This window comes from Leguminivora glycinivorella, chromosome 13 (assembly GCF_023078275.1).
Source record: "Leguminivora glycinivorella isolate SPB_JAAS2020 chromosome 13, LegGlyc_1.1, whole genome shotgun sequence".
Lineage (NCBI taxonomy): Eukaryota > Metazoa > Arthropoda > Insecta > Lepidoptera > Tortricidae > Leguminivora > Leguminivora glycinivorella.
The window spans coordinates 17,621,876-17,636,739 of NC_062983.1; the positions used below are offsets into that span (position 1 = coordinate 17,621,876).

At 38.7% G+C, this 14,864-nt stretch overlaps 1 protein-coding gene across 1 annotated transcript in view; it reads left to right on the plus strand.

The window, feature by feature from the left end:
* Nucleotides 1-14,864, plus strand: part of LOC125232375 (hemicentin-1-like) — a 265,437-nt gene that overhangs the window by 230,774 nt on the left and 19,799 nt on the right. The window contains exons 11-13 of the mRNA XM_048138016.1: nucleotides 2,629-2,790; nucleotides 3,870-4,004; nucleotides 9,662-9,841. Of these exons, the coding sequence (XP_047993973.1) occupies nucleotides 2,629-2,790; nucleotides 3,870-4,004; nucleotides 9,662-9,841 (477 nt within the window). The remainder of the gene's footprint in view (nucleotides 1-2,628; nucleotides 2,791-3,869; nucleotides 4,005-9,661; nucleotides 9,842-14,864) is intronic.

Consider the following 14,864-nt stretch of genomic DNA (forward strand, 5'->3'; position numbering starts at 1 on the left):
CTTGCTATTTGTTACCGTTGTTCTACACTTTGTACGAAAGACTTTGTATTGCTCCGTTACAAATCTTACCGTAGCGATTTACTCGCTCCGGTGTAAGCTTATAATCACATATTTTCATATCAGAGTAATCCTAGGGAGGGCTTTAACGTGAGCAAATATTTGAGAGTTTAATGAAAGTCTAAAGCTGGCGCAGTTTTGTAAGTGTATAAATGAATCACGGCGCCGACTGCGCCGGTTTCGGGGGAGTGGGGCGATAAAATTTATAATATCGTCTAACTTCTGTTATGATTTAACGAACTGAATTCTCTCTTTGTCTTTGTGTTAATTATTACATTCCTTGTTATTGAAACGCGTCGCTTGGGGAAAAACGAGCCATACGTCTGAGCTCGTAATTTGTGTTTTACAAAATTCTTCTCAAAATAGGAATGTTTTGAGAGATAATAATAAAATAAACACTGGCTGTTTATTCTATCCCTTGCAATTATTCACGAAGTGGATATAAAGGTCAGCTTGAGCCACCTTTACTGTATGGGACCAACAATGAAATTGCAAAAACGATTGCTGATCGTTTGACATGTGAGAGTAGGTACCTTTATTTTTATTTTTATTTTATTGGATCCTGTATGGTGACGGGTTCAGAATTTCACCACCCCCTTTCTTCCCGTGGGTGTCGTAGAAGTCGACTGTGGGATATGGGTTAAAATTGTGACGCAGGCTGGCAACCTGTCACTGCTATGTCACAATATCGTTTCTTTCAACCCCTTTTTTCGCCAAGAGCGGCACTGAAACTTGAGTAGTTTCATGTGCTCTGCCTACCTCATTATGGGATACAGGCGTGATTGTATGTTGTTGTTGTTGTTGATATTCAGAATAACAACAGCCGTAAATGGGCCATTTTTTTCAAAGTTGTCCACCACACTTTTTTTTTGGATTTGGAAATTTTTATGCGGTTTCCACTCAGAATCGCGAGCTCTTTCAATTCTAATAGGAGAAAAAAAAGTGTCCCAAGGTTTTTTCCCATTCCGTTACCATGTTTTCATACATTTTGTATGACGGTAACGGAATGGAAGGTTCGAAAAAATGAAATTTTTTTTTCTCCTATCAGGATCGAAAGAGCTCGCGATTCTGAGTATTAATCGCGTAAAAAATACCCATGTTACAAAAACGTGGGGTGGACAACTTTGAAAAAAATGGGCCAAACATAACTAAGACATACTACTGCTTACGTGCTTACATATAAGAAGGCCAATAACAGTCATCTATTAAATTACATTTTGTAAGAATTAAATTAACTAAATGTTATGTAAACAATCAAAATGTGCAATACACACAAATGCTCCAACGGCTAAAGTACATACACGTTGTTGATTAAGTAGGTATTCTTGTAATTACGTTACCTTAATTTTTTCACGAGGTTCGGATGGTTCTACAGTAAACATTATCTCGTATAATGTTACCTTCCTTTAAATTACTCAAGGTGATAAACATCCTATAGGAATTTATGAATTGAGATACTTGTGTTATTTTATAGGTCTTGTTAGTTGTCGTTTTACAAGAATTGCCTTTTATACGCTTCAATTATGATACAACCTCGATAGGTTAAACCTCTTTTTATTACCTGCCGGAGCGATGTAGTTCGTGCAAAGCGTTTTATAGCTGAGTATTCTACCGTGTAAGGATATATTTATAGTTCAATCATGATATTCATATTACCTACACGATTAACAAGAGACGGCAAATAGGGTTTTAAAATTTTTTTCTACTCCCGTACTGTTATTCCTGAGTTACAAGGTCGTGCATAGAACTTTAAAACCCTACATAAAAGATGTCAGGACAAGTCTATCTAGTCTATACCCTAAAAACATTTAGTAGCAGTAGCATGATATAGCTGTTACAGTTCAGTAAATACATTGCTACCAACTTAACAAACCAATTCGCAGAGTCGAGACTCCTTCGTTTTCTGCTGCGTTCATTGGCGACGCGTCGAATCGCATTCAAATGTATGAGAACTCGATTCAACTCGGCTCGATTCGTCTTAGTGGCCAGGCTTCAAAGAACCATACCATAGACAGTTTTATTTTCATGTTTGCACTCAAACTGCATATTCAAAATGGTAGGCGGTCCACTAGATAACTAAGATGACTGAAAGTAGGTATTTGTTGATTTATAATTTTCTTTCAAAATAAGTGCTTGGTCGTAGAAAAAGTATTGTATGCAACGGTGTTTAACTGAGTCAAAAAATGCTCGTGGCGTCTTTATTAACAATTTTCGGCTTCGCCTCAAATTGTTACCCACGCCACTCACCTTTTTTGACCTCTTTTAACCACCAGTTGCATAAAATACTATTAGGGAACTGATGTACCGTAGATACAATAAAGTTATTAAAATATAGATGCGGAAAAAGTGTCAAAAGTATGTATCCAAATCCTTAACGTATAAACAAAATTTTTAGCACTTTGTCCACATCTGTGACTGTACAACCCTAAAAAGATATTAGATAGCAGACGAAAGTAGTCTGCTCTCGTGAATCAAAAAGATAAAACCTGCTCAAAAATGTAAAATCTTAATGGTGACCTTAACCCTGCCTGTCCTAAGATATCCTTGAAAATAATCTATTTTCTTCATCAGATGCCCCAGTATGCGCGCACCCGTCACCTCAAGTACTAGGCGCGCAGATGGACGAAGCGTTAAGAGTACGGTGTTCAGTCACCGCGAACCCGCCTGATGTCACGTTCTTCTGGCAGTTCAACAACAGTGGCGAGAGTCTTGACGTGTCGCCTACCAAGTTTGGTACGTGTTTTAGTAATAAAGTACTAGGAGAGCAGATGGATGAAGCGTTAGAGTGCGCTGTTCAGCCACCACGAAATCTCACAAAGTCACTTTTTTGGCACCAAAGTTTGGTAAGGTGTTTATACCCACAGAAACGTTCTTGAAAGTTTTATATTCAGAGTTCAATCAGCTTTTTATGACAGTTCTTCAGCAATGGCGAAAGCCTACCAAGGTTGTCACGTGTATTTCAACAGCGATGAAGCGCCATAAGTGCGGTAGGTACAGCGAACCCTATTGTTATGTAACATTTAGCAGCAATATTGATTTGCGTCTGCATCAAGGCACTACATAATATCGGAGAGAATATTTTGCTTAATTTGGCTTCAACTATAAACATAATTAATCAGCAGCAGGAAACCAATTAATTTTCTATCAAATCATAGACATTTTTCTTTAAAGTTAAGTAAGTATGAACGATCGTCACTTAAGCTGGACTTCCGAGCAAAGCGGCTCCGGCGTCACTAACGCAGCGACACTGACGCGGCGACAAAGCGATAGTACTATGTAGTATGTAAATGTATGAACTTACTTCCGAGCGCAGCGTCACTAACGCCGCGTCAGTATCGCCCGGCAATAGCGGCCGCGGTATGCCTGGCATAGCACTGTCACTCTGTCGCAGCGATAGCACGTAGTTTCTGGATGTTTTTGGCGCAAGATTTTCAAACAATCGGCAATAAAATAATATCAAATCGAGTTTTTCTAATTAACCAGCACAAGTTTCTGAAATGTCCATCGTTCACGTCAAAAGGTTTCAAGGTTTTAATTATTGTTCAGAGTCTAAATATTATATCCGTAAATACTATAATGATCTTTAATAAAGGCGCAAAATTTCATCATCCTAGATTGCTTCATGTCTGATATGCCTGGACCTGAATTCTATGGAATAACAATGGCGACTGTCGCGATAGTCGCGCCGCTCGGAAGCGAACCTACGTCTGTTACCGCTGCGACACTGAAGCAGCGGCTCTGACGCTGCGGCCATTGCGATAGAGCCGCTTTGTTCGGAAGTCCACCTTTAATATCATTTATTTTATTATCAGGCACAGCCAACGGCAGCACGAGCGAGCTGAGCTACAAGCCGCAGAGCGAACGCGACTACGGCACGCTTAGTTGCCGCGGCACCAACGGCGTTGGCAAGCAGATTCACGCATGTGTCTTCCAAATTGTACCCGCTGGTAACTATTTTATACATACATACATCAATTCACACCTGTATTCCCGAAACCACACCACAGTTGACCCCAAATCCCACAGTCGACTTCTATGACACCCACGGAAGGAAAGGGATTAATGAAATTCCTGCTTCTTAGCGACTGCAATTTTGACAAGCCGCAAAGCGCGCGCGAATAAGTTAAGTTGCCGCAATCGGCAAGCAGATTCACGCATGTGTGTTCCAAATTGTAGCTGCTGGTTTATTAGATGATGATGATGTAGGTAGTTGATAACCTGTTAGTTACTAACTGCAATATATTGTCAAACCGCAAAGCGTATGCGAATAAGCTAAGCTAAGTTGCCGCGGCGCCAGCGGCGTTGGCAAGCAGATTCACGCATGTGTCTTCCAAATTATACATGGTATCTAAAGATGACGATTATAACATTACTATTGAAGGGTTCATGGGAATAATTTTTCATTTCGATTAGTATGTCGTTCCTGACGCAGCCATAATGTTAATTTCATAATTAAATCCTATCCAACCTGAATGAAATGGTCACAAGTATGATCTGGACACGACATTAAACTATCATTACTCGATTCCGTTGTTACCTCATCATCATTAGCTATCATTACTGCATTGACATCTCGACAAGAACTGAAGCCATTACTCAACTCCGAAACATCCGTCAATGTTGCGATAGTAACTTTATAGGAGTCATCTGAATGTAACCTTAAATCTTGACCGCTATCTTATTTTCTTAATTTAGGTACTCGATAAGACACTCAGATTACATTTATCTTGAAAAACCCTTTCTGGACGGTCAGGAAGGGTTTTTAACCGCTTAACAATACGAAGAGATTATAATAGGTGATAAACTGTGTGTGTTTAGACATTTTTGTTAGTGTACATTTTTACTTTCTTTCCTTATACCAAAACTTTCTTCCGCAACACAACTCTTTCTTAATGACTGCAAGAAATCTTTGTTAATTCATCAATAGACTGTAGTCACAGTATAATAAAGAGTACTATCGTACAGTATGGCCACTCCCGCTCCCCGCTGAAAGCGCCGCCCACCCCTCTCGGCTACCTCACAGTTACCGCCTGTCAAAAACGCGAACCGTCAATCTGTCATATCTCACTCATATAAGCATAGTACGCGTTCACTTACACGAGCTTAGAATGTGTGCTAGGAACGCGCCTCTTTCATATATTTGATCGTCAGTGTCCGAGATGTGCTGTAAATAGTCAACAAATGCTAGTCAGCCATTTGAATCAACAACGCAAGAGTCGAATTGGCTGCACGTTTTCTAATTCCGGCCTGCGGCTTTTAGTCGCGCACGGCAAATCTCATAACTCAACTGCACACGGCCTCCGGGGCAACTGGATGTGGCTAGCAGTTTATTAAAACCTTTGTGCTGTTACTGGACCAAATATCTAGGAGATATGATCTTCTAATGCAAAAATTGGGTAGAAAAGGAGCTCAAAGAGATAAATCTAAAAGATACACCTCTGATGTCTCTTTTTTCATCTCATCCTTTCAGGACGATATCCTTGAAAGCTCTTAAGGATACCATCCTCAAAAGATAACTCAAGACAGTCCAGTCAGAGTCCAGGTCAGAGCTTCTATAGCTTGGCTTTCTATGGAAACCTTCGCTACCTAATCAACTCATCAGTCATTTAAATTAGCGCCAGATTCTCCAGCCTAGTCTTTGTGAGTTACCCTTGGGTAGTCGTAAATTCCTTGAGTACACAATAATTTCAAGGCAGAGGATATACGAGACATGATTCTTAAGCACTGATCATTGCATGGAACTAGACCTGAAACTTACTTTTCTAGAGCACTTTATACAGTTGAGAAAATAGTATTTTATACAATCGTGATATAATACAAAGCTTTTCAGTTTGCTGAGTGGCCTAATAGTACGGTACGAGAGAAGCTTCATTATATCACTATTGTATACAATACTTTTTCTACGAGTCATCATCTTCATCATCAATGGACGGAAATATCATCATTCATGCAAGTTAAAATTAATGTTAATAGAGTCGTTTACCGTTGTATCAACATCGAATTACCTAGCAACCAATTGTTTGTAATAACCGTCTCTGATTGGCCGATAACGCGACAGATAAAAAAAATGTGCTTCAGATGCAGGAAAATTTGCCAGGTATCGCAAATTAGTATAGAAATTGTATGAAGTTCTATTTTTGAAATTATTACAGAGTTAACTAAAGTCAACTATAATGAGCTTATTATAATTGAGTCGGAACTGCCATAGAGTATCCAACACTGAAAGTTAGCGCTTATAGTTTAGTCTGTGGTGCCCTAATTGACAGATTACAGTCGACAAGTAGAAAAACAGCTTTTTCGATGTTTTAGCCTCCGCCCATTACTGAGCATAGGCCACTCTTCATGCACGTCACTTAATCTAGTCCTTGCTAGTCTCATCCAGATGTGCCCCGCAATTTTATAAAGGTCATCAACCCAACGAGCCAACTGACGCCAGGCGCGATCACCCGAAATCTGCGACCAATCCGTCAACAATTTGTTTCACCTGCCATCATTTTGCTTGGCAGTGTGTCCCACCCAATTCTATAAACCCTCAAATACTTGAGCTTAAGGAGTATATTTCCCAACCTACTTTGAACTTTATCTATCTTTGACAGGTTTTAAAATTGAATAAATTTTGACATTCTCATGCCCAATTAAAGATAAAAGATAAAAGACATTTATTCATGACGCTCACAAACACGTACGTACATGTACACAAGAAAAGAACAAAAAAAAACAGAGAACAGAACATTAAGTTCGCATCACGAAATGGACCCAACTCAGCATGATGCTAGCTGGAAGCCAGCAAGCAATTAAGGGTTGGGATTGATAATGACATGGATGGGATGGACCCCCCAACCCCCAAAGACTTGGAACTATAGATTGACATTATTGATACCCCTTCTACCTCACTTCTAAAACTAGGTTTTCATTGTTGTAAGCTAAAGACTTTTAAATTAATGTTTCCATTTATTTCAAACACATTTTCCTTCAAACTAGTGGTCTCTCTAACTCCGCGTCACAGTTGCAAGTGGAAATATGAGTTGGCTGCGGTGGTGCAACGAAATTCGCCGCTTTCCGCACAGTGTGCGTAGCCGAAAGCACAATAATATCTCTTTCGTAGCTATCTGACTCTATCGCTCTTGCGTATTGGCGCGACAGAGCCAGACTGCATTTCTGCGGCGTTTGGCGTCGCAGAAACGCCATTCGGCTACGGGGCCTGAATTTAATATCTGCACGTTTGTTACGAGTATGTAGCGTTGAATTGTCGCCCCTTGCTCTGATCCCTCTGGGGGTATAATTTTAAGCACCTAATGTATGTAGGAAGATAATCGGCCACAATTACGTGTGTAATGCACGCAGTGAGTTAGGAATAAGGAACCGTTAAACGGTTGAGGTTTTTGAAATACGCAGAGTAAAGTATAGGCTAGTTTTCTATACTTAAAATAAAATATTTTATGCAGTGCATTAAATAAAGCACCTCATAATTAGAAAAAAATATGGACAGTGGTTATGTTTTAAACATAATTTCTTTTAATAAGTCAAAGAGAAAGATATAAAGTAAATGAATTGACCGTGACGTTGCTCCTCAGTTTTTCAAAGTAATTCCATATTAGCAAATCGTTTTGACAGTTCTTAAAAAGAAGCTGATTTGATTAGTAGGAAACTAGCCTATTATAGGTACATAGTAACAGGGAAATAAAATAAGAGCACTGATGAATTATTTTTAAGCTCGTGAGCCCCAGACCAATTGTTTCGATTTTTAATTAGGAGGGTTATTTTATTTCTGAGGGCAAAACTTCAATTTAATTTGTACTACTACAAGTACGCCGGGACTTCGAGGATAACTTAGATTTAGCCGTCGCGTTAAATGTATCCATGTACCTATATTTAGACTTTAGACAGATATTAGATACCTTGTACGATCACTACTACTAATGACATACATACACTAATTTTTTTTTTTTATTAATATCCCGATCCCGACAAATGCATCAAAATTACCTCATATTATACACACACGCTAAATTATACGGAGTGTAGTCCTCAGTCATATTACGTTACACCTCAGCCACCACACATCTTCGCCTACGTTGCACACTTCATTACTACACATACAAGTGATGCTTAGCTTTGCTGACTACACAATAATTACATTGCTCTTCTCGTTACTATGCGAGAGTGGAAGAGTCATGCTTAGGAAAAAACATTGTTCTTAGCAACTAGGGAACAAATCAAATTATTTTATTGAATATTTTTTGATTTGTTCTTTTTTTTTTTTCAAGTAGTCACACTACTATATATAAATTATAAATTGAAATAGATATCATACACGAAATAAGAAACGGCAAGGCCCACTGGTGGATGATCCGGGAATCGAACCCAGGTCTTCAGCTTACGCGGCTAACGTCCTTACCACTAGACCACACGTCCGCCCGCGTGGCGCGGGCCCACTGGCCTTGCTGTTTTTTCTTCCGTGTATGATATCTATTTCAATTCATTGTTCTTAAGTCTATCATCATCCTCCTTGCGTTATCCCGGCATTTTGCCACGGCTCATGGGAGCCTGGGGTCCGCTTTGACAACTTAAGTTGACCCAGAGAATTAAAATACATATTATGTTTAGATTATCACTAGTAAGAACTGGACATACCTTGAATTTAATGTTTGCTAGACTAAGTCATGATTGACTCAAGAGACAGCTAATAAGCTTGATCTATTTTTTGCCCCTGAAAACCCCGCTCAGCAAGCAGCGTAGAAATCATTAGAAACGTTTCCGAGAATCCCGAAATTTAAAAAGACAACTCGTTTAAAAAATATAGGCGTGTGCCATTAGCGTATTCAAAGAGTAAAAACTACTGCTTACATTCCATTTTCTCATGTTTGGTACCAGATAGAATAAACCCCATGTTTTTACGTGCTGTGTTAACGATAATTTTTATTTATTTTTTATGTGAACTTCGGTACTTTCGGGAGAACAACGCTCGGAGCTCCAAATTGGTAGTTAAAGTGAAGAAACTCGTTGTAAGGTTAAATAGTTTGGGAGATGTTCTGTTTTATTGGATGCTAAAGTTATAATGGTCAGGATTTACATAAAGAGCGGCTGTATTTAAAGCTGTGCTATTTTTATACCTTTAAGGACTCTTGGTAGAAAAGATTTATGACACGCGAAAACTGGGTATTAGGGACTTTAATTTCATTAAAAAATCATATAGTGGTATCAGTCATTCATTACGTGGTGGCAATTACTCAATTAGACGCAATCGCAGACATTCACAGGAAAATTTGCCCTAGGTGTAATTTTTTAAGGACAATTATAAACAACTGTTATATTTACAACAAAAGGGTTGATTTAATTTTAAAGTGTTACAGAGATCGAAAGTAAGTGTTCTATATTTTTCAACTGTTGAGAAATTATGTACCACGCTCGTGTACGGAATTCCTCACACAACTTTGGTCACATTTACCAGCAAACGGCTTGGAAAATACCTATATGTATATTTTTATTATTCATACCATTTTGCGGCTGTCCATAATCTGCAAATTAATTAAAATATTCGAATATAGTATTAAAACTAGGCGACTTCTAAACATGGTTTATTAAAGCCTTCTGTCATTTACAGCGCGTCCCACCGCGCCGCGTAACTGCTCTCTTCAGACGGGCAACAACAGCGCCGACGGCGGCTGGCTGCGTGTACGCTGCGTTGCCGGTTACGACGGCGGACTGCCGCAGTCGTTTCTTTTGGAAGCATTGGACCCAATCAGCGGGAGAGCGAGGTTCAATACTAGCGTTAATGACACAGGTTAGTGTGTTTCTGTGTTATTGCAACTACTCAGTCTAAATGGGCAATAATAGCAAGGTGGTTGGTTGCGTGTACGCTGTGTGGCCAACTGAGATGGCGGACAGCCGCAGACGTTTCTGTTGGAGGCATTGGACCCAATCAACGGGAGAGCGAGGTTCAATACTAGCATTAATGACACAGGTTAGTGTGTTTCTGTGTTATTTCAACTGCTCAGTCTAAATGGGCAATACGAGTAATAGCAAGGTGGTTGGTTGCGTGTACGCTGCATGGCCGCTTACGACGGCGGACTGCCACAGACTTTCCTTCTGGAAGCCTTGGGCCCAATCAGTGTGAGAGCGAGGTTCAAAACTAGCGTTAATGACACAGGTGTGTTTCTGTGTTATTTCAACTGCTCAGTCTAAATGGGCAATACTTAATAGCGTGGTTTGTTGCGTGTACAGTCAACCAATTTGAATCCTAGGCCACTGTAGAAACTTTTCACAGTCAACGTCAAAGGTGACTTCAATGACCAATAATGCACGGTGTCAATAAGACAGGGTTCTAGAGTGGCCTAGGATTCAAATTTATTGATCGTACGCTGCGTGGCCGGTTACGACGGCAGACTGTCGCAGAATAATTTCAATCAGCGGGAAAGTTCGCTTCATTACTTGCGTTAATGACACAAGTGGATGTATTGTGTTTCAATCAAATAAACGAGCAACAAAACTGATAGGCGTAATCTATCCATGCATAAATTGCGAATTTTGGACAGCCACAGACTTCCATTGAGGCTTTTTGACCTCATTCTAGATCAAATTGTATCGAGTTCATTATAATTTTAATTGCCAGGCCTGTTATCATAAAATTATACACATGAACAACTAGTTTATCCATCGTGGACAAACAATTTTAGAATCCAGTTTAAATCGATCACATGCAAAATTGTAAAAACACAGGGAGCTTAAGTTATAAATTATAAACTAATGGATAGTCAGATAAACAAGTTAATATGTATTAAACCATATTCCTGCCTCGCACAGCTGAACTGTGGGATGAATTGTCGCCAGTGCTATTTCCGGACCGATACGACCTTCAAACCTTCAAGAAAAGAGTGTACAACCATCTTTAAGGCCGGCAACGCACCTTCAACACTTCTGGTGTTTCGGATGTCCATGGGCGGCAGTGATCGCTTAGCATCAGGCGACCTGTCTGCTCGTTTGCCTCCTATCCCATAAAAAAAAAACATTTTGAAATACTTTTTAAGAGGATACGGTAGCGAAAATGCTAAAATGGAAAGGAGCCCCCCTTTCAACTTGGGAATTTTAGTTAAATATACAAGTGTTATTAACTAGATTTATCGAAAAAAAATTGTCTATTAAGAACAACTCAGTCAAAAGATATTTCAAAAAAATCTTTAAAATCGAGGTTCCGCTCTCGACTCTTTCCTCCTTCAAAACTTAATCAATCGGAACGAAATTTGAGAATCTGAATAACAATAAAATAATAGCTATGTCGGATCGTTTAGCTTTTTTGGTTAATTGTTACCAATCTTGAGTATCGCACCTTTTTTTGCGCCACAATGAAAAAGGCCGTTTTTGGAAATTTTTGATTGGCTCTGGAGTCTTTAAAAAGCAGAATATCAAAAAAATCAAAACGGTCCGACACAGATAAAAAAATAAAAATCTGTGTTGAAAAAATCATTGCTCTATCTTCAAAAACCAGGGAGGAAATAGTCGAGAGCGTTTGTATGGAGAATTGACCCCTACCGTATCGTCTTAACATCTGTTTAAGTAACCATCATTAAATAAGAATCTGAGTCATCCATTGCGGAGCAAAAGGGTATAAAAGCTAGTTATTTTGATTACCTCCAGTTTCCATAGGGAGCCATAACTGTTAGAAAGGTTGTAAACTTGATAGCCGACAAACTATAAAACAGTTGGTGAACTATAAACCAGGTAGATACAGCAAGTCGATTAAAATTGTACGCTTCCTCGTTTTGGTTTGCAAATTTTATGTGTTTTAGTTGAACCGGAAAATACGAAAATTACAATAAAGAGGTCAAGAGTAAGATCACAGATGTAGGAAGGAAGATCAGATATGTTAATCCATACTATCCATACTTCCATACTATACTATACTATATACTATACTATACTATACTATACTAATATTATAAATGCGAAAGTAACTCTGTCTGTCTGTCTGTCTGTCTGTCTGTCTGTCTGTCTGTCTGTCTGTTACGCTTTCCCGCTTAAACCACGCAACCGATTTTGATGAAATTTGGAACAGACAATCTTTAGATCCTGAGACAGAACATAGGCTACTTTTTATTTCGAAAAAAGGGATGAAGGGGTTGAAAAAGAGGTTGAAAGTTTGTATGGGATTTCTTAATTTTAAATGATAAAACCATGAAACTTTATATTTTAGCACTTGATAAGAAATCATTAAACATATATTTAAAGTCACATACAGGTCGAACGCGATTAATTAACATTATTTTTACCTTTAAAATAAACATGGTGGGAAATAAACATTAACTAAAAGCGGGTAGATTATATTTATTTGTCTACCCCGAACATTTATATAAATTAATATCGGGTAGTTTTGTGTTGTTTACATCTCCGGTGACATTTTGCTGGGACGTCAGTCTTCCGCGACCACGGCCAGTGCAACCTGGCCGAAACGTTGGGAAAAAAGGTAAAAATAATGTTAATTAATCGCGTTCGACCTGTATGTGACTTTAAATATGTGTACAAAGCGCGAGAACTTAAAGTGTTATATCATTAAACGTCTTGATAAGGGATAGGGATAGGGATAGCGATAGGGAAAGCGATAGGGATAGCGATAGGGATAGCGATAGGGATAGCGATAGGGATAGCGATAGCGATAGCGATAGCGATAGCGATAGCGATAGCGATAGCGATAGCGATAGCGATAGCGATACGGATACGGATACGGATAATATGGGTATCGTTAGAGGGATACGGATAATCGGTCGGCGGTCTCTTACAATCAATGTGCTCTAAGACGATCGTTGTTTGCTTGCTTGAAGATTACGTTTGCGATAAGTATAAGCAAAATGTAAAAAATTGTAAGGGATAATAGAAAAAAGTACTTTTTACCCACCGATCATAGTGTCGAAATACGGGCTATGTGGGATGTTTATAAAGGTTTCCCCAGCGTATATAGAATTACCTACGCTGTGGTCGATGTGTAATATTTCTACAATCATTGCAAGCAAAAGTATTATGTGCAATCGAAATAATCGCAGATAAATATACCTACAGAGAAACCTACGGTCCCTACGGATCCAAATGAAAATCTTAATGAATACTTTTATTACGCGGGCGAAGCCGCGGGTAAAAGCTAGTATATCCATATGTTTAAATATAAACTATAATGTTTATTATATAATACTAGCTTTTTCCCGCAGCTTCGCTCGCGTTAGAAAGAGACAAAAAGTAGCCTATGTCACTCTCCATCCCTTCCTCTATCGCCACTTCTAAAATCATAGTCAATTTGTCGATCCGTTTTGCCGTGAAAGACGGACAAACAAACAGACACACACACCCACACTTTCCCCTTTATAATATTAGTATGGATCACTGTTAATTTTTTCATTGCGATTGATGTCCGCATTTATGATATGCTTCATATCAATGTTTATTATGAAAGTAATAAATAATATTGTTTTTCATCGCACCCGCACTTTAAATATGCTATTGCACGCAGGCGGAGCGTGAGTTATAGAAAAATCGTTCTCCCAAGGAAATAATGAAATTTCTTGTACCGTACTTAACTTTTTTACGTACATCTATTTACATATTTTTTACATTGCGAGTGTGATGAAAAACATTTTGTGTAACTCCGCGAGTATGAATATCACTCGAGTCGAGAACTGTCGAGAACTTACTCTCGTTAGTAATATCAAAGACTTATATAACTCCGTATAGACCGACCGGTCTGGCGCAGTCGGTAGTGACCCTGCCTGCTACGCCGTGGTCCCGGGTTCGAATCCCGGTAAGGGCATTTATTTGTGTGATGAGCACAGATATTTGTTCCTGAGTCATGGATGTTTTCTATGTATATAAGTATTTATATATTATATATATCGTTGTCTGAGTACCCACAACACAAGCCTTCATGAGCTTACCGTGGGGCTCAGTCAATCTATGTAAGAATGTCCTATAATATTTATTTATTTTATTTATTTATTTATAGACCGATAAAGTCTAAGAAAAAAACGTACCTCAAAACCATACAGAAAAAGGTACAGTGAGCTAGATCTTTGGGGTACGCTCGGCTAGATGGCGCTAATATTAATATTTGACATTTTAACACATATCAAGCTAAGAATATGGGCCAAATTGTCAAAACGGAGGTTCAAAAGTTTTAAGCCTGCGTCGAGAGATGGCAGTCTATGCACTGTGATTAGTGATTACACGTTTTACTTTGACAGTAATTCTCTACAATACTCGATTCTCTTTGGTAATATTCAACTTAAGTATCTCTTGTTGCACAATGTACTATTTTTTTATAGTACGTTTAATTGGCACTGGCAGTTACTGGCACTGGCAGTTACTGTTTAATTACGTTACACAATTACGTTAGGTATAATGGTCTTACTGCTATTAAATAGATAGAGAATTTTCGAGACAGCAGTATTTAGTAGCCGTATTAAAATATACGGTGTACAATGACAAGTTGTTATTCCCACACGATGTAATATCCTTAACACGCTTATTCCTTCTTACAAATTTCGTTATCAAAATTCGACAAATATTTTTGTATAAAATACGACATCCAGTTGTTCTACAGGCTAGGTGCACGTCTGGTGCTGCTCTCATTTTTCGTTGCTTTTCTATTGTTAAATCTTATTGAGTAAAATTTGTCCAAACAGCAACATTCATAACATTTGTGTTCATTTTGAAAATCAGCGCCTCTCCATGTACCTGGTAAATATTTCAAGGGTTTTGCAATACAGCTGCCGTAGCCGAAATTAGAATCTTTGACGCTAGACGACGATCGAAACAGTCTGTTTCGG